The 20,523-nt window shown below is 33.7% G+C and overlaps 1 protein-coding gene across 8 annotated transcripts in view; it reads left to right on the top strand.

Annotated features, from left to right (window-relative positions):
• Positions 1–20,523, top strand: part of EndoA (SH3 domain containing GRB2 like, endophilin-A) — a 334,762-nt gene that overhangs the window by 274,221 nt on the left and 40,018 nt on the right. For 4 of the 8 annotated variants that reach the window (XM_081733790.1, XM_081733788.1, XM_081733787.1 and 1 more), the window contains one exon: positions 18,318–18,404. The exons of the other annotated variants lie outside the window; for them this stretch is intronic. In XM_081733790.1, coding sequence (XP_081589916.1) covers positions 18,318–18,404 — 87 coding nt within the window. The remainder of the gene's footprint in view (positions 1–18,317; positions 18,405–20,523) is intronic. 8 annotated transcript variants of the gene reach the window in all.

Here is a 20,523-nt window from a genome sequence, read left to right as displayed (position 1 = left end):
AAACCATACAGATCGTTTGTTCACGATTTTTCTCGTAAAATTTTCGTTTTTCAGGATTTATAAACAATTTATACCAAAAACAAAATAGGTGGTGGCAAACCATTTTTGGCAATCGAAAATAAACCATGCAGATAAGATTTCTATATCTTTTGTATTTATATTAGCATAGCAAGTGTGTACATTGCAAATTTCAGCTGGAAGGGAGAGCATGTAGAATACAAATTTTTCACAGCCAGAAACAATGGACCTATTTGAAGAGCATTACTTTGCTCTGTGCATACGAGAAGATTAATGGAGGGTGGGGGAACGGTAAATTTTATTTTAAGTGCCTTTTTTCTTAGAAATTCTTACAGCTACAGGGTTAAACGTACGATCTCTCAAAAGAATGTATAAACGTTTATTCCTTAATCTCAAATGCTCAGATATCAAGAATGAGAACTGGAATCGTATGAGTGAAGTAGTGAAGGTTATTTATATTTGAAACTCATACATACCATTATAACAATTGTCGATCCATTGCTGGATGAAGTTTTTTAAAATACTTTTTGACAACCATCTATCTTGGATAATTCGTTTCCAAGATATTCGAAATGCAGCATAATTTTGTCACACCATTTGAATGCTGTGTATGTCACTACATGTCACAAGAGAATTATATCTATTATATCTATTTACCTATCAGTCTACTCTCTCTCTCTCTCTCTCTCTCTCTCTCTCTATATATATATATATATATATATATATATATATATATATATAATATAGATAGATAGATAGATATAGATAAATAGATAGATAGATAGATAGATAGAGAGAGAGAGAGAGAGAGAGAGAGAGAGAGAGAGAGAGAGAGAACCAGTTACCAGTTACCAGTTGTTAGAAACTTAGAATAGCACTACTGGCTATACTCCACGCTACCCGCCCCCTTCCTCTGTCGTTACGTGCTTACGCCTCTACCCTCACTTGTCAGAGTGTTGTCGAATGTAATATCATATTGTAATATATGTTAACTGCGCTTCTATGCATATTTTCATCGAATTCGCGCCATATTTCGTCTCATTATCCACAACGTGTTGTGTTGGCAGTGCCCAATCTCTTCTCCCCATAAGTACGGAACGGTTGCGATCGAGGGATTTTCCCGACTATAGATTTTCGTGTTCACTAACACAAATTGATTGACCATAGTCTCGTTCCACATTTCGTGTGACACCAGCAAAAAGTCCCTTGTCAGTCTATTTCCTGAACAGTCCTACACCATTTCACTCTTGCAGTCGATGTTCTTTCACTTCGACCACATGACTTGTACCACAATTCCCTGTTGTGCTTGGATAACCCAGTGTCCACTTTTAGAAAACCTCTCACGGTTGTATTATCAACGAATTGAAGAAACAACCGGTTTTTAACTAATCAGTTCCTCTATAAGTGCGAATTCAATGATACACAAGGAGTGAAAAAGTACACGACTGGACCGGAACTCGAAACCGTAACCTTCGGCTTACCGCGCCGATGCGTTAACCACTACGCTACCCAGTCCTTCCCCTGAAGAGTCATACACTCTCTCACACTTATATCATCATTATCTATCCTTCTGTAAATTACAAACTGTAACCGTGTGTAAACTGGACTTTATATAAATTTAAGACTTTGATAAATCAGTTTTTAAAGAGGAACATTTTAGTATTTTTGTCCTACGTAACTTGGAAGCGTGAAATGAAACGGTAATGAAGTTTCATTTATTAGTTATTCAAATTACAGTATTTGCCAGAGCGAAATATCCCTTCATCATGTCATAAGTTTAGCAGGGAATAACACACATTGAAGAAGGGAGTAAGAGAAGCCTTGAAATAGTTTGTGTTAAAAAAATTAAAAATTAATAGAGGGATATTAACGTAAGATGATGATGATTATATTATTAGTATTATTATTTTTAAATAATAAATATGTATCCTGTAACATCCATCAGTAAACATTCTAATACATTTTAGAACACGCATCTTTTCATTCAGAACCATAGGAAAGTTTGATTAAGTTTAAATTCGGACAACAGTTCAGGTGAGAGTCACAATATAATCACGAAATGTCTAATAGTGCGGGATAAACTAAACATTATACCTGATATTTAAAGTAACTGAGGCCTTGTTAATTATAAGCATAAAGGCTGTGTTATTAACTATGTCTAAAAGAGCGTAATAATTACGTAAATTGTCAGGAAAGTTGAACAAGGTTGTATCGAAAAATGGGAAAATAGAAGACAAATTTCCAGTCAAAATAAAATATATTTTACGACTGGTGAAAGATAACTTAGCTCTCAGAATACCAAGGGTTTGCCGCATTGCATGTGACTGTGGCAAAACCTACATTGAACAGACTCGGGGACATAATAGTCTCGCTTCTGGCGTTCCCATTAAATCTTAATCAATCAAAATATTGGGCAAACTGAATGCATTATTAAAGTTCGTTGCAAGGAATATTTTAGCTATATAAAACGTTACCAGTCAGACAGGTTGATATTGACAGAGTACAGTATATATATAATATGTATATATATATATATATATATATATATATATATATATATATATATATATATATATATATATATATATATATATATAATGTTAATGTAATATTTAATATCACATTAGTTTTGTGAAACAACTCTGCTATTCAGATATTCAGAGTACTGGAACAGGAAATAATAAAGGAAGCCAATCTTAATTTATCTTGAAAAATTAAAAACGTATAGCAGTAATATAATTATGAAAACTATTTGTTTGCATGATACAGTGATCCTTTCACTGTATGGGATCCTTTAACAACAATTTAATAGGGAGTGCAAGGTTAGCACCTCTACATTTATAGTGCTTATTTTCGGGAAGGTTTTTTGTTTCTTTCTTTCTTTCTTAGATAGTGCTAGTGTGGTGTTGATGTCACATGTTTAAATTTTTGTCTAAAGACTATAATAGCACCGCATTTTTCGTCACTAACGCACCTTTTAATTTTGGCTTTGCAGATCTTACGAAGATACATTTACGTCATAGTGTTTCTTTGCATGTTTCAAATCAAATCACATTGAATGCCTGCTCATATTCATGGAGTGTTTGATACAGAAACTAATGAAAATAATCGTCTTTAAAAGAATCTTTTGTCCATATCATTTGGATAAAAAGGAAATATGTTTAGTGGTCGTTTTTCGTGCTTTCATTTCATGCAGTTACATTTTACATAGTTTACATTATATCATTTCATTTCACGTTTAATATGTATCCTTTTTAAATTTCATATTATTTCAGGATGTGCACCTTTAATCCATTGTCATAATAGTGGTTGTGTCTTCATCAGATATTTTCATGTGGTATATTCTGTCAAACAATATGAAACAGATTAAAACATTTCTCTTACAGTTTTGTTGCTCCTGTAGAGTAGAACATTTATAGTTATAATAATTTTATTAACAATGCGATATTAAAATATTTTAGCACCTTCTAAGAGACAAACATTAAAATATATGTGTTGGTACATTGTATGTTATTGCTTCTTCAGCGATTCTTTCTTTATGTTTTAGGTACATTTGAAGCATAGTTTTGCCCAAACCCGATTCATTTATGTTTAAAGTCAGTGTTAGTAAAGTCTCAAGAAGTGAAATACTTTGAAATATGAATTGAAGTAAATTAAGTTAAAGTAAAGTAAACAAATACGTAGTCGATCAACTCAGCCTAATATAAAGAAAAAATAAAAATCTACACATGATGTGTAAGACTCTGGAATTGTTTTGTTTTCTTTGTATTAGACTGTTAGTGGATACCGCCTACATAAGGAGTTACTTGATAAGACATAATACTGTGATAGTATTCTACTTTTATTTTACGTATTTCTTGATTTTTAATTTAAATTTCAGCTAGTGCGTTTAGCTAAGACTTCACGATGAGGACAAAACTGACAGATCGTTGAACATAAGTTTGAATTTAAAAAAGGATTCAATCGCCAAGCGACTGTTTCTGGGTTTTATGCGTAGAAATCGATGCGTTTTATATATTGATCATCCTAATTATTGTATCTTATATATTTGATTTTGTACTGGGTTCTTGTAACTTCTGCTATTCACAAACTAATATATGAGTATGTCCATTTATTCGGAATCATGCAGTAGTGGTTTATACCATTGTTAGAAAACGATTATTGAGAATACCAGTGTTTAAGTGGTAAATGGCGTAAGGAAAAAGATAATCATTAAAAGCAAAAATATCTGTAGTAGTAGTAGTAGTAACTGAACGTTATTGAGAAACATTGGGTTTACTGGTGTCTTCATAAATGTTAATATGTTATCAATAGATGTAGAGTTACGGAATGAATGTTGTTCCAAAGTGTCTTCTATTTGTGTATAAGATAGTTGTGTTATGTCTTGTTGTCAGAAACCTTCGAAATTGTTGCATGGATTCACACAAAGTGAGCACTTAAGTATAATATTCGGTGTATGTACTTGATCCTATTGTGCATATTTGGCATGCTAAAAATATGTGTACGTTAGTAAATATGTGTTTACATCACCTTGCTTTTCGACGTCCGTATCATTTACCATTTTATGTGGCAACCTTTCTGATCTATGAGCTAAATTCACAGGTAATTTTGTTGAAATATTGGATATATAGGTGTTTGTTTAAACAATGTACAAAGTGGTCCACAAGCTCTGAAATATACGAATAAAATCTAAATAGAACGCAGTTTAGCGAAATTAACAATACAGTATCTTTATTATAAAACTGACGGAAAACTTGACATAGCATTTGACGATGATGGTCACTGTGTTGAATTCCATTTCTTGATTTTTTTATTATTATTATTATTATTATTATTATTATTATTATTATTATTATTATTATTATTATTATTATTATTACTATTATTATTATTATTATTATTATTATTATTATTATTATTATTATTATTATTATTATTATTATTATTATTATTATTATTATTATTATTATAGTAGCCATTGGTTGTGATATCTCACTTCAATAGAAAGCCATATCCCGAGTTTATTGATATGTTTCTTTGTGCTCTGGCGCCTGAAATTGCAAGATTATAATCATCTTGCTCATCTTCCTTTTTTCATTGAGATTGTGCACTTTATTCACTCATAACCATTGGCGTTTCAAGTGTGTTCCCAAAATGGTGATCACCATGCTAAAGCGTTAATGTCACTTTTGTTTCCCATTTCTGTAAAATTGTGCAAGATATCCGTGGTTGTATCGGCCGAAGTGGAAAAAAAAGCAGAGGCGGTATGTTTTATTATGATTTTGACTCAACATACCGGATATTTAAATATTGTCTTGATCACTGAAAAACCAGAGACGGTATTTCCTAATTACTGAAAAACCAGAGGCGGTATGGCATACCACCGCATACCGTCTCACTGTGACTACTGATCAGATGTCCAGTATTCCAAACCTCGAATGCCTTGATATATCTCCATAGCAAAATCCACTGGGGAATGGAATGGCTACTGCACAGCCGAAAATTGCTAATCCAAATATTTCTGAACTCGTCTGTTGTAATGCAGAGGTACATTATTATGTTTATAGAAACTGAAAACGATCCATTCTCCAACAACAGTGTCGGAGAAAAACAAGCATACGCTTATGCTCGTAAGGAAATTTTCTAGCAAACTAAGATATCACAACTCTTGATTTATAATAATAATAATAATAATAATAATAATAATAATAATAATAATAATAATAATAATAATAATAATAATAATAATAATAATAATAATAATAATAATGAAATCAAGGCGTCGGGCTTCAAGATTGCAATCATCATCTTCAAGTGCCCTGTTAAGTTTCCCCGTACCCTATCACGAAGATGCAATGTTAATTTTGCTAATTTGTGTTCCATTTGGTTTTTATTCGGTTATCTTTACACTTTTAGACTACTTATATTTCATCAAAATCCTAAATTTCTTGAAATACATGTCACAAGAGAACAATTCATTGGCTATATTTCCATATTTAGTACATCAGTACAAGCTTGACAACATTTTTGTAGCTTTCATTCTGCGATGAATCGAATACATAAATTGTATTTTATCATTTATTTTAATTCTGTTTAGTTTAGAACAGGTTACCGATGTCTATCGTAATAAATATTCAGGGTGAACCTGAAAGATGTGCACAAACTCTAGGAGGTGATTCGTGACATCAAAAGAAGACAAAAAGTCTTCCTACATGTTGTCGCATTCCGCGTCGTGTACGAGTGACAGGGAATCGACACTCGGAACTTGGAATCGATACTCGAATCCTGACAATTGGAACGGAAAAGAAAGATATGCACAAACTGCGGGAAGTGATTCTTGACACCAAAACTAGTTAAATATGGCTATGAAATCAGCACTGTGTTACATTTGGCAGATGCGCAGACAGAGATAGTTTGTGCACATCTTTCTGTTCCGTTCCAATTGTCAGGATTCGATTGTCTATTTCAAGTTGGCACCCCTGTTACTCGTACACGATGCGGAATTCGACAACATATAAGAGGACTTTTTGTCTTCTTTTGATTTGATGTGACGAATCATCCCCAGGAGTTTGTGCAAATCTTTCAGATTCACCCCATATATATATATATATATATATATATATATATATATATATATATATAAAATATAAAGTATTATGCTCTGTATAGTAAAGTAATATATTTTAAATCAAAAACAATTCCTAAAGAAAGAGAGTTCCGATGTTACAACCGTTATGCGGTAGTCAGTGGAGATGAAACTTACGTAATTAACGGCGAGTTTATCAGATTGTTTTAGTTCACTCACTTTATAGTTTTGTAGTTTAAGTCGACCATAGACTATGATACCAGAAGTTTTCCTACAACCTTATGCTTCTGATCATACAAACTGTTACGACTCCATTACGAAGCGTCACTAAATCTTTCGTAACAATTCAATTCCATTTGGTATATATATATATATATATATATATATATATATATATATATATATATATATATATATATATATATATATATATATATATATATAAAACTAACTAACTCTATGGCCTATGGAACCCGGAGGTTCAGTGCCGCGTTCACAAAAGCTCTCCACTGACTTCTATCCTTAGCTAATTGCATCCAGTTTCTACTTTGTATTCCTATCTCTGCGAGATCCATCTTAATATTGTCCTCCCATCTGCGCCTAGGTCTTCCTAATGGTCGTTTTCCTATGGGTCTACCAGTCAAGACTTTGAAAGCGTTTCTACTTTCTTCCATTCTAGCTACATGACCTGCCCACCTAAGCCTCCTAGACTTGACGATCCTAACAATGTTGGGTAAACCGTATAAACTATGTAGTTCCTCGTTATGAAGTTTCCGCAATTCCCCATTCTCGTTCCTCTTGGGTCCGAATATTCTTCTCAGGATCCTGTTCTCAAATACTTTCAGTCTATGTTCTTCCCTCAGCGTAAGCGACCATGTTTCACAACCATACAGAACAACAGGCATGATTATCGTTTTATATATTTTAAGCTTCAAATTCCTCGACAGAATTCGCGACGACAAGAGGTTTTGAACCGAATAGTAACACGAATTCCCTGCTTTTAGTCGACATTTAATTTCTTCGTGAATATGATTTTCGTCTGTTAATATTGATCCTAAATATTTGAAAGTATCCACTTTATCAAAAGCATTATTTAATATTTTAACGCCTCCACAATTTGCCGTATTACGGTCCCGACGCACTTCCATGTATTTAGTTTTCTCTGCATTTACTTCTAAACCCATGTCCCTGCAAGCGTTTAATAAGATCTCTGCATTTGTTTCTACTGTTCTCCTATCATCCCCTATTAAATTTACATCATCAGCATAACCTGGTGAATGCCGTTCAACTCTAGGCCCTGGTTGCTATCTTTGATTTTCCTTATGGCGTATTCCAGCACAAAGTTAAATAATAATGGCGACAACGCATCTCCTTGTTTCAGGCCATTTTCGACGTGGAAGCTCGTGGACAAAAATTTTCCTACCCGGACTTTACTTTGGGATTCACTTAAACATATTTTAATTAATTTAATTAGCTTTCTCGGTATTCCAAGTTCTGTAAGAACGTTGTATAATGTTTCTCTCCTAACCGAGTCGTAAGCCTTTCTAAAATCAATAAATAGTTGATGTACCGGGGTATTGTATTCCCACTTCTTTTCGAGTATTTGGCGAATGGTAAATATTTGGTCGATAGTTGATCGATTTCGTCTAAATCCGCACTGATAATCTCCAATAATTTCATCTGCGTATGGGGTCAATCTTGCTAACAGAATATTTGAAAGTATTTTATAGGATGTTGACAGAAGAGAAATGCCTCGATAATTATTACAATCAGTTTTGTCGCCTTTCTTGTGAATTGGAACAATGATTGATTCTTTCCACTCTTGTGGCAATTCTTCCTGGTTCCAGATAAGGAGAATGAGTTTGTGTATCTTGTTCCACAATTTTTCGCCTCCAGCTAAAATTAACTCAGCCGGAATTTCATCTACACCCGGAGATTTATGTTTCTTCAATTTCTTTATAGCGGCTTCCACTTCTATTCGATTGGGTTCTGGAATATACGGTTCTGCGGTGTGTATCCCCTTTTCTCCACGCACATTAGTTTTTGGCTGCGTGTTCAGCAAATCGTCAAAGAAATCTTTCCATCTATTTAAGAGGCTATCCGTATCGGTGAGAACTGTTCCGTCAGATTTCTTTAATATATAAGCACGAGGTTGATAGCCTTTCTTAAATTCGCTGATCCCCTTATACATGTCCCGAATATTTTTATTTTTACTATTATCTTCAAGTTCCTTAATTTTAGCTTTCAAAAAATCCCGTTTCTTTGTTCTAAAAGTTTTGGAAGTTTCCCGCCTGATATCTGCGAAATTTTGTGTAGTTGTTTCATTCGGATTTTGTAGCCACCGTAATTTTGCCTGTTTTCTCTTCTCTGCTAGTTTAATGCATTCTTGGTCGAACCATGGTTTGTTCCTACGTATTTCCGCGTGTCCCAATTTTTCTATTGCTGAACTTTTAATGCTATCTCTAATTTCAATCCAAGTATCCTCAACACTAGTGCACTTCGAGTCTTCTAAAACCGCGAATCTATTCGAAACTTCAATCTGGTATTCCTCTCTTACCTGGCTCTCTTCTAATTTCTTTAAATTAAATCTCTCCGTTTTCGGACATTGAATATTACCTTTATTCAACGATAATCTCTCCCGTATTATCGCTACTACCAGGTAGTGATCAGTGTCACAATCAGCCCCTCTAAACGACCGGACGTCAATTATGCTAGATTGTCTTCTTCTATCTACTAAAACGTGATCAATTTGATTATGTGTTTTTCCGTCTGGTGATGTCCAAGTGTATTTATGAACGTCGCGATGTGGGAATTTTGTACTCTTCACTATTAGGTTTTTGGATGTTGCAAAGTTCACGAGTCGAACACCGTTGTCATTACTTTCCTTATGCAAACTTTCGTTCCCTATAATCGGTTTGAAAATATCCTCTCGTCCTACCTTCGCATTGAAATCCCCTAATAGAATCTTCATATGGTATCGCGGGAGTTGGTCAAATATGCGTTCCACTTCTTCGTAAAAACTATCTTTTATATCGTCACCCTTATCTTCAGTTGGAGCATGTACATTTAAAACAATAATATCACACCACCGTCCCTTAAGAGTAATAAAAGAAAGTCTGTCAGTAACAAATTCAACCCGTTTAATTGCTGGTAATATTCGTTTGTGAACGAAAAACCCTGTTCCTAACTGGTGATTTTTTATTTCCTTCCTCGTAAAAGAACGTAAAATTTCCGGAATTCTCAGATCCATTTCCTTCCCACCTAACTTCCTGAACTCCTACTAAGTCCATCCTGTATTTCTCTAACTCACTCGTTACAGATTTTAACGCGCCTGCCCTATAAAGACTTCTAATATTCCATGTTCCAAATCTCATGTCCATTTTCTTTTGCTGATGTCGTGCCAAGTTATCAGTCCTTGTCCGAGGCTTTTGTGAATGTTTCTGAACAAGTACCTTTTTTTACAGGATGAGGGTGTTAGCCTTACCCAAACCCCCAAGCTGGAGGACCACTCCTAGTCGTCTGTCCGCGACTGCTTATTCAGTATATTCGCAGCTAACCTCTATATCTAGAGGCCTTCTCCTCGATCCGCAACCTGAGGACGCGCCATGCCGTGGTGACAGGAACCCACGCCGTCTCACTTAAGACATCACATTCCTTAGGTCCATTAATGTAAAGACCGTCAGTCACATACAGTACATATATCCATATCCCATTTCGTCCAGATATAGGTTTAAAGGTTCTTTTTTCAATAGGTTTAAAGGAAAACATTCAGCCTTATTTGCCTTTCGTAACTCCAACTAAAAAAGTGCTTCTGGGAGCTCTGATCAATCAAGAGTATTCGAACTCTACCCTACTTGATTATCAACAAAATATTGTACTCAATTATATGGGTTTTTCGGGATGGAAAGCTATATTTAAGCATCCTCTAGTCGCAGTTTCACTTCCAGTACTTGGAAAATTCAGCGAATTCGATTTTTCGTTGGCTTTCTGGGAATTACATATTGCTGACTCGACTCGATCCAACAACCATCGTGAATATAAAATAGAACCAAATTGACTCTTGCACCCGATTAGTGTCAGCTGAAATCCGGGGTTGACTATCTTAATAGTTTTTCGAACTGGTGTTCTTGTTTGCTTGCAAGGATAAAGTTACGCAATCCACCCTAATGTTGCTGACATTTTTGGTGTCCAACCACTTTGAGAGTTCCTGAAAGTTATACATTTTTTCATATATTTTTGAGTTGCCCAAAATCAGAGTGGCAAACAAGAAAATACTGTTATGAACAAAGAAACAAAACAAAACCATTCTCTTTTTTGGTATAAACTTAAGCTCATATCTCGTCCTTTGGATTGTGAACTTAAGATATTCTATTTCAAGAACCGAGCTTGAGTTCTGTTTGAAGAATTAAAGCCATGAATTGCCATTGTGGGTGTAATTTGACTTTAATATGGTAATAAAAGTTCATTATTTACAGAATTTCTTTTTTGTACTGCTATATCGTGTCAGCGTATTTGAAATAGAAAAAAAAATTGGGGATAACAGTTAACTTTCTAGTTCTTGAATTTTAACTATTTGTATAAATGCAATAGATATAATTACTCATCCTATGTTTCGACATAAAATGTATCTTTATCTCATAAAACATGTTACTAACATGTAACACTTCCCAAGTGTAACACTCCGATTTTGATAAAATTTGGCAGGCAGATACTAAACATAAAATAAATGAATACGTGTTTTTTACTTTCTGAGAAAAAACGGTTTTAGGAGGCAAAAGCCCCCGCCCAAAATTTTGAAAGTTGACGCCCGAAAAGCAAGGAGAAATTGACCGAAGTGAATGAAATTGTGCACAGATATTGTAGACGTAAAAAGAGGGAATGTGTGTTTCGTATTTTCCTGGAAGAAACGGTTGGGTGGGGCAGAGACTTTCTAAACCGTTGATTACGAAATATCAAAGGTGCAAATAGGTATACGGTAGAAGTTCTTAAAGGATATGGAGAATTTCAACGAAACTTTGTGAAGGGACAATTTGTCAAAAATAAACAAACACGTGTTCTTAGTTTGTGTAGAAAAAACAGTGTTGGGGCCAAGGTTCCCTTCAGAAAAAAGTTAATATTACCGTAGTAGCGCAGCAAGGAGAGGACCAAAGCAAATGAAATTTTATGTAGAATATTGTATATGTAAAATAAGACCTTTCGTGTTTCCCAAGTGTCCCCTTCCAATTTGCTTCAAATTTGGCATATCAACAGTAAACATTAAATAAATCGACACGTGGTTTTGTTTATGCGGAAAAACATTGTAAAGGTGCCTCCCGAAATACTATACGCTTACTGTTGATGTGCCAAATTTGAAGAAATCGGATGGGAACATTTGCGAAACACAAAAGGTCTTATTTTACATATTCAATATCTACACACAGTTTCATTCGGTTCGGTCCACTCCTTCCTGCACCCAACGCTTCGGTCCACCTACTTTTTTTTTTTCCTTTCAGAAAAATACGAAACACGTATTCCCTCATCTTACGTCTACAACATCTGTGCAGAATTTCATTCGCTTCGATCCACTTCTTCTTGCCTCTCGGGCGTCAAGTTTCAAAACTTCAGGTGGGGGCTCTTGCCCCGTAAAACCGTTTTTCCGCGTAAAATGAAAAACATGTATGCGTTTATTTTCTGTGTAGTATGTACTCTCATGTCCAAAATGATTGTCGCATATCTATAGTTGTCTTCTTGTAAGAATATAACTTGATAATGATTTTGCAGGGTACTTTTAATACTGATAATATGTGCATAATATGGAAATGTATATTTGAGATAAATTTCATAGGAAAAGAATTATAAGTACGATAATTAGAATGAGTAAAATAAAATATTGCTAAATGGACAAGAAAGTTTTAATTTCGTTCTATTGTTCTTATTTACTGCTCTTTTGATATGAAATTTTCCACATATATGTCTTTGCCGATTATACACATACTAACATTATAAGAAATACCAGGCGAATACGTTATCAAATTATATTCCTACAGCAACATATTTATAGACAGGTGGCAATAATTTTGGACATGAGTGTACTTACCAAATTTTATCAAAATCGGAGTGTTACACTTGGGAAGTGTTACGTGTAAGTAAAGTGTTAGTTATGCATAAATTGTAAATAATAATTCCATGAAGAAAGTCTAGTCATTACATTTCAGCACATTTATTTAGTATTAACAATATTATTATCTTTTCTAAAACATTATTATCAATAAATATTAGTTTGATAATTCTACAATTTGCTGAGACTGTAAAATCCCGTTTCTTTCCTGTTGAATGATAGATCATCTTTGATTCTTAATTTTATCTTTTCTCAAAATACACTAATTAAATATTTTTTGTTGTTATAATGGGAAAAGAAAAGTGGAATGTACTGCTGTTTCGTTGTTAAAATTGAAATGCTTCAAAATTTCAAAAAATTGTCTGAGGGAATAAATAAATAAATAAATAAGTCCTTGAACCTCTGAGCAGAATACAATTTTATTTATTGGAAAATAATTATAAGAAAGGGATAGACTCGAAATATGCGTACTGAAGCTGATTTCCCTTTCAACGAATTAAATAGCAATAGAAAGTCAGCTGAAAAATCAATTGAAATTATTTTTCCTATTTCCATAACTTCTATACAAACCAAATAAAAATATATTAAATATCTTGTTAATATTCCCAACTCATGATCAGTGTCCACAGATATATTCCAAACCAACGTCATTAATAATAGCCAGAAATTTAATCAAGATTATCATGATTCGGACACTTTGAAACATGAATTTAGCCGATAGTACTACTGTAATAAGAATTCATGCTATCAAACTCATATACTATAAATTTCAATATTTTAACCTGGTTGTGTGATAGTTCACTGCAACGACAGTTTCCACTTGCAAGTACATAAATATAATTATATCGTTAAGAATTTATTTATATATGTCACTTAATTAATTGCCATTTTAGCTGCTGGTTAAGTACTTGAAAACAACATCGTATTCACCACTTGGACTGCCCTAAATCCATTTCATCATTGCTACCAAATTTCTACACATCTTATATAAAAGCAATAACCCAAGTTTATTAATAGCGAGGCCGAATACTCTTTCTTTTCCACATTAATTAAGAATCATTGTAAATTTAAAAGCACAATTATTACTCAACACCCAATTCAAATAATGTCTAGGACTTAATCCCACTAGTGTATTAACTACATTAGAGACTGGTGAATACGAATATACTTAACTTGTGTACGAATTTACTGTTAGTACATTAAACATTTTTGACTAAATATTCGGAGTAACTATTTCACAGAACTATATAGCATCCACCTTCGTTGGCTTCTCTAGCATGACACCATGTACTGCAGAATAATATTTGGTAAAAATTAAGCATATTATTACATACACAGAAAGTCTTACTCCTAATGAAATTCCGTAAATCTCATTAGACTGAGCAGTGTACTCGGTGTGCTTGAACTAAACAATCTCTCTACAGGTCTAGAAGCTCGCATGTTCGTCTTCGGTAAAGGTGGTCCTCGGTTCGATTCCCACTGAAAGAGCGTTGAACGTAGTACGGTGGTGCGGATTTCTGAGTTCATGTCCCATATAGTCTGAGTGCTGAGATGGGACGTTAAACTTCAGTAAACAAACAAGAATCGAACTTAGCATAATCAGCCATATTAATTCAGCTTGGAGATTAGAAAAATACTAGACTAGGAAATACAACTTGTAGTATCAACTGGCACTTACTTGTTTAGACTCAAGGAAGCATCAGTTAATGTCAAGTGCGAGTCGAGAAACCAGGAGTTCGTTGCCAAGCCGCTACGATTAAACATTAAGAACGGTTGATTCGGGTCGTTTTGAGCTGACTTCATAATTATAAATTGACGACGATATATTTTTATTATTTTTATTATTATTATTATTATTATTATTATTATTATTATTATTATTATTATTATTATTATTATTATTATTATTATTGTTATCATCATCATCATCATCATCATCATCATCATCATCATCATCATCATCATCATCATCATCATCATCATCATCATCATCATCATCATCATCATCATCATCATCATCATCATCATCATCATCATCATCATCATCATCATCATCATCATCATCATCATCATCATCATCATCATCATCATCATCATCATCATCATCATCATCATCATCATCATCATCATCATCATCATCATCATCATCATCATCATCATCATCATCATCATCATCATCATCATCATCATCATCATCATCATCATCATCATCATCATCATCATCATCATCATCATCATCATCATCATCATCATCATCATCATCATCATCATCATCATCATCATCATCATCATCATCATCATCATCATCATCATCATCATCATCATCATCATCATCATCATCATCATCATCATCATCATCATCATCATCATCATCATCATCATCATCATCATCATCATCATCATCATCATCAACAACAACAACAACAACAACAACAACAACAACAACAACAGATTTATGGAAAATATTTTAATTCCTTTCCCCCTAAGACAAGCATTTCAGTAAAAGTGTAATTATAAATAATTTAAAACACACACACACACACACTACATTTGGCATAAATTTTGAACTGTCCTACCGCCTTAAGCCACGTCCTTTAAAGCAAATTGACATGATAAAAAATTCAGCTTCAGGTACGTTCCAAAATTCTTTTCAAACAGATGAGTCGTTTTCTGCGATGCGGTCACAAATAGTGGTGCAAAAATACATGGAAATTGCTCCATCCTCTTGTTTGGGAAACAGTAGATACGTCTCTCCCCACTTTCAATGAAGAGTTTATATGCCAAGTTTCATCTCCCTAATTTCAGGTATTTCACGTGGTACTCTGTTCTACGCAAAAGATTTGAACTTTCTTTATCTCCCTTAAGCATACGTTTTTTTTTCTTAAATCTTTCTAATTCATTACTGTCGTAACAAAAAGAATTTCCCTTAATAGGCATAGCCAGAAATTTCGTATAGGGTGCACGAAAGTAGTTAAATTAGAACTTTTCGTATGAGTGTGCACAAAGGTATATTTAAAAGAGAGTACTCACTCTCTTACTGTAACATTCTTGGACTCATTTTGTTGGGTCTCAAGTAGATTGAAAATCAGATAAAATTATATTTTAACGAATTGTAGTATTACAAATAACATTTTAGAATTTATGGCAATTAAATGAAAAAAGAATCAATCTGTTTCATTTGAATATACACAAGCACACCTCGAAACTTCGCCTATGGCTCTGTCCGTATCTCACATAGCTGTAGGAGCGCTTTTCACGAGGGACACGACTCATCTTTCTTAATGATAGTTATATGTTGCAAAGTCGACGAAACTCCATCATGAGAATGTCTTTTATATCCAAGAATACTTTTAGTAGGGTTTCAGGAGTACAGTGATTAACTGTAAATTTCTTAGGAGGCGTAGTGTCGGAATTTTTCCATACCACATTGAACGTTTTGTTTCGGGAATGTTGAAGACTCACTATACCTTCCGTCACCGTCACTATACCTTCAAAGAATTACGTATTTTGTGTGTGTAACGCATCAAGAATGGTGAACTGGTTTAAGAATGACATTATTCTCTGGATCTTCTGCTCGTCTTTCAGGTTCTTGGGCTTCTATCGTCCATCAACTTTATTTTTATGTCCAGTTTGTCATTTACAGTATTGTATGGTGTACCGTACAAAATGTTGCCTCTACAGTGGCTATGTTGCAGATATTAGACAGATGAACCGAATAGAGCCAAGATTTATTCGCTTCTCTTTAAAGGAGTCACACAGGCTGGTTATGCTATTTCCGGTAGGTTTTCCGTTTAACTCAGAAAAAATGATTCGTTTCCCTTCTTTTGTAGAGGACACTAGAACACGCAACTTTTTTCTGTGATGTTGATCGTATTTCTTCTACCAAGGCGACAGACCATCTAACTGCACCGAACTCAAGCGTGATTTAAACAAATCACATAATAACTTGAATGCTTCAAAGAGAGAAAAAAATATTTTTGTTACTTTTCAGTCTTTCCTTACATATACCATCTTACATATGAAAAAATGTTTAGGTAAATTTTCTCCAAGGCAATTGTTGCTATTACATTTTCTAATTTATGTCTACAAAACATCGTTTTGCCTATACGTACCGTATTTATGTAAATATTGTTTACAAATGTACGTGGGTCATTTGTATGTCAACGTGACAGCATCCTTAAAGAAGATGGACACTGTGAACACAATTGCAGCAATACCGGCAATAGGGCACAAAGCAGTCCAAAAAATGATGCACAATTAAGCTATCGAAAACTTTGTTGTCGGCTGAACAAAGTGCAGCTATAAAACAGCACTCACAAACTTCTTCAGATATATCGAAAGAAGGACATAAATTTATATTGAGTACTGTGACCAGTAATGAAAGCTAGTTCCCATTATGGACACAACGACAGAGCATGGAGTGACACAATTTCACATCACCCTGCAAATTAGAAACTAAAGACAATGCTGTCTTCTGAAATACAGAGAAGTGCGTTGGGGTTGAGTTTATTGAATCAAGGGAAATCATAAATGCTTGCTGTTATGTTGAAATATTTCACAGATTCCGTCGGGAATTGTGGAATAATCGTTCTGTAAAGAAAACCATCAATCACGGTAATAAGGCACGCCTGTACTCAGCTCAGTTCACCAAGGCCGTGGAAAATGGATTGAAAATTTCGACTTCCCTTCTGGCTATCATCTGTTCGGTTTTGTAAATGACCATTTACAAGGTCAATGCTACTAGACGATGGAGGACATACAGAAAGCAATGCATCTGTTCTTCGAGCGACTGGAATAGAGTTTTGCCTCAAGGGTATTTTCAAGCTTCCAGAAAATTGGGAGAATTGCGAGCAAAGAAATGGAAACTTTGTGCAAAATGAATTCTGTATATTAAGATATAGTATGTTTCTGATAAAACAAAACTTAGATCATGAAAAATAGTTGCTCATTAGTGTTAGTGTGACCCTTGTATCTGTAGGAGTAAAGAAAGGAAGTAAAATTTTATTTCGAAACATTTTTAGACAGTTTAGTTATATTGAGTGTCGTATCAGAAACCTACAAAAGCAGTTGAGTTTCATTTTCTTCCAGGGAGTGTAAAAAACAATGAAAGCTCGTAATATACCATGACAGTTTCGTTATATATGTTTTTCTTATATTACGTTTTTCTTGATTTAAAAAAAAAGTGTAAATTCATGCTATGCTAATAGTCTTTATTCGAAATATCTAATCTAAATTAATTTCTTGTTGGTTTGTGAATTTAATTAAAAGCAATATGCATCACAATTTTGGTAACTAAATTTAATATTCCTACGTGGATTATAACTGAAGGACCAGGTATTTTAAACTTCCAACCTTTGTATGTGCTAACTTGTGATTGTGATTGTGATTTTGTGTGTGTGTGTGTGTGTGTGTGCGTGCGTGCGTGCGCGCGCCAACTCCTAATTAGCCTAGGACAAGGTATGCTAAGTTGAAAACTTCCTAAAGCTAGTCAAGTTTAGGAAACATAGCTAAGAGTGATATATTTGAGATAATTTAAATTAGAAATTTGTTCTTGAAATCATGTTATATCCCAATATTTAGCGTATGTTCTACTTAATTAATCCTTCTGCGCTTTAGGCTTATCTCAAGTTTCGTCCCCGGTGACTCCTAAACCAACTCAGCTTGAGCTGTTTCCTTCAGGAAATGGGGCACAGTCTGGTTCTGGTAAAAACAACTCCTTGTGATATTGCAGCACTTTACTGCTTGTTCATTTGTACTATAATTAGATCCCTATCCATTGAAAAATCATAAAGCCTGTATGCCTTGCTCAATAGTGGAATAGTTTTGTAGTCATTGTTAAAAAACAGGTAGAGGCCTAGATATAAAGAATGTTGCATTTACTGTTATTATTTATTAGCTGAAAGCACCACATACTATGCAGAATAAATTCGCGCATCGATATATATATATATATATATATATATATATATATATATATATATATATATATATATTTTTATAACAGAATTTCACGTTTATAACAGACATGTATTAGTACAAAAGGACCATTTAAAAACACATTGCACATCTTATCGCATGCAGAAAGCAATGGCACGACCAAGCTACCAGAGAAAACATGGAAACGGATTGCTATTAACAATTTTATAAATGAATATAGTTTTTGGTACCTTGAACATGTCTTGGAATAGTGGAAGATGCAATTGTGTCAAACCATAATTACCATGGTAGATATTGTATATAGATCATAGTTTCATGATAACCAGCTATTTTACTATGTTAGTAAGAACCCTCAGTTTCACTTTTTATGTAATTTATGTTATTGACTACCCAGTCGTGTGCGTGATAAATAATTATCTCTTACTAACATATTGATGTATTTCATGTTGTATATAAAACAGTAAGGCGATCCTCGTGCTCATGTACATCTGATGATAACTTCTTTAAAACGAAATTTATGTAATGTTAGTGTCATTACTTTAATTATTTTATTATGCTATAATACTTCAAAATTGCAGTAAATGTGTAAGTAATGAAAGTGTTATTTTGTATAAAAGTTTTTACTGGAGTTACTACGTTTACAAGATAAGTTATTTACTATCCGGAACATCATTTTTGAGATCAATAAGATAAGTTGTTTCAGCAACGATAGATTTAAAACATATTGTACTTTGCCTAAAATGATTTCATGTAACTTCGTTCTAAATATTGTAGTTTATAAAAAAAGAGAGAAATTCTTCGTCATTGACATATTTCTGCTTCGGCTAATTTCTTAGTGCAACTAAACAGTGATCGTTAACTAATTTTCTGTTCATAAAATAGACTGGATGCTTAGTCGTGCTGTTTTTTTCTTTCTTTTTTTTCTTTTCGTGTGGTTATGCGTTTAGCGTGACACACATTCTGAGATGGTTGACGAGTAAGGTAGGAAGGAATTTGAACATTCCTAAATATATCAAATGGTGTTTTCATTTTACACAGATAGATACTTAACAAGGGATATAAATAGAATAGAAAAGTTCATACATGTGGTATTATCATTTGAGTATTGATGTTCCATTCAGCAAATAGCTGAAATAGCTGTTCGAAATATTTCATATACGTTCCGAGAAGGCGTGAATTCAGTATTTTACTCATCTCCCGATCATGGAAATAATAGATAATAACGTCATAGGTAAGTAGTACTGTGTTAAACTGTACTTACTGTGTGTTTTACATTGTTATATTAATGAAAGAAAGGAAGAGCCGTGTTGTTTTTATTTCAGTAATCGTAGTTTGTGAGCTTTTAAGTTGATACTTATCATTAATAAGCTTCCACTTACAAAAGAATCTTTAAAAGGTTTTCCTTTTTCTTTTTTCTTTTCTTTTTTTTTCTTTCCTTTTTCTAGTTATACTACAATGGATATAAAGACCAAAGACAAAATATGCGTGGTAGAAAAGAAATTCGCATCTTTCAAATATCTTAAATATCAAGATACAGAAAGAATTAAAACATGGAAATACGCAAGATGTTGCGATTTTCTGTAGACGGATCATTACAGTGTCAGATATTTAGATCTTCACATGAAAATATTATGTTAATAATAAGCTTGTTCTAAAAAGAACTACATTTTAAGATGATAGACTTATTGAAAGGCAGAAGACAAGAAAGGATTTGAAAATTTAAATCTAACCCTGAAGCACGTTTTAGAATGAAGTATCACACCAACAAAGTGGTATAAGGTTTAGTATTATCCTCATGAGAAAGGAAGAAGCAAGTAGGAATTATCAAGTTTAGGACGGAAGCAACTGGCACTGAGCAGTAATCACTGTAGAATAAAGACGTAGA

Source organism: Thermobia domestica, chromosome 12, assembly GCF_964235325.1.
Source record: "Thermobia domestica chromosome 12, izTheDome1.hap1.1, whole genome shotgun sequence".
Classification (NCBI taxonomy): Eukaryota; Metazoa; Arthropoda; class Insecta; order Zygentoma; family Lepismatidae; genus Thermobia; species Thermobia domestica.
The sequence above is the reverse complement of the archived record's forward strand: the minus strand, read 5'-3'. Positions and strand labels throughout refer to the sequence as shown.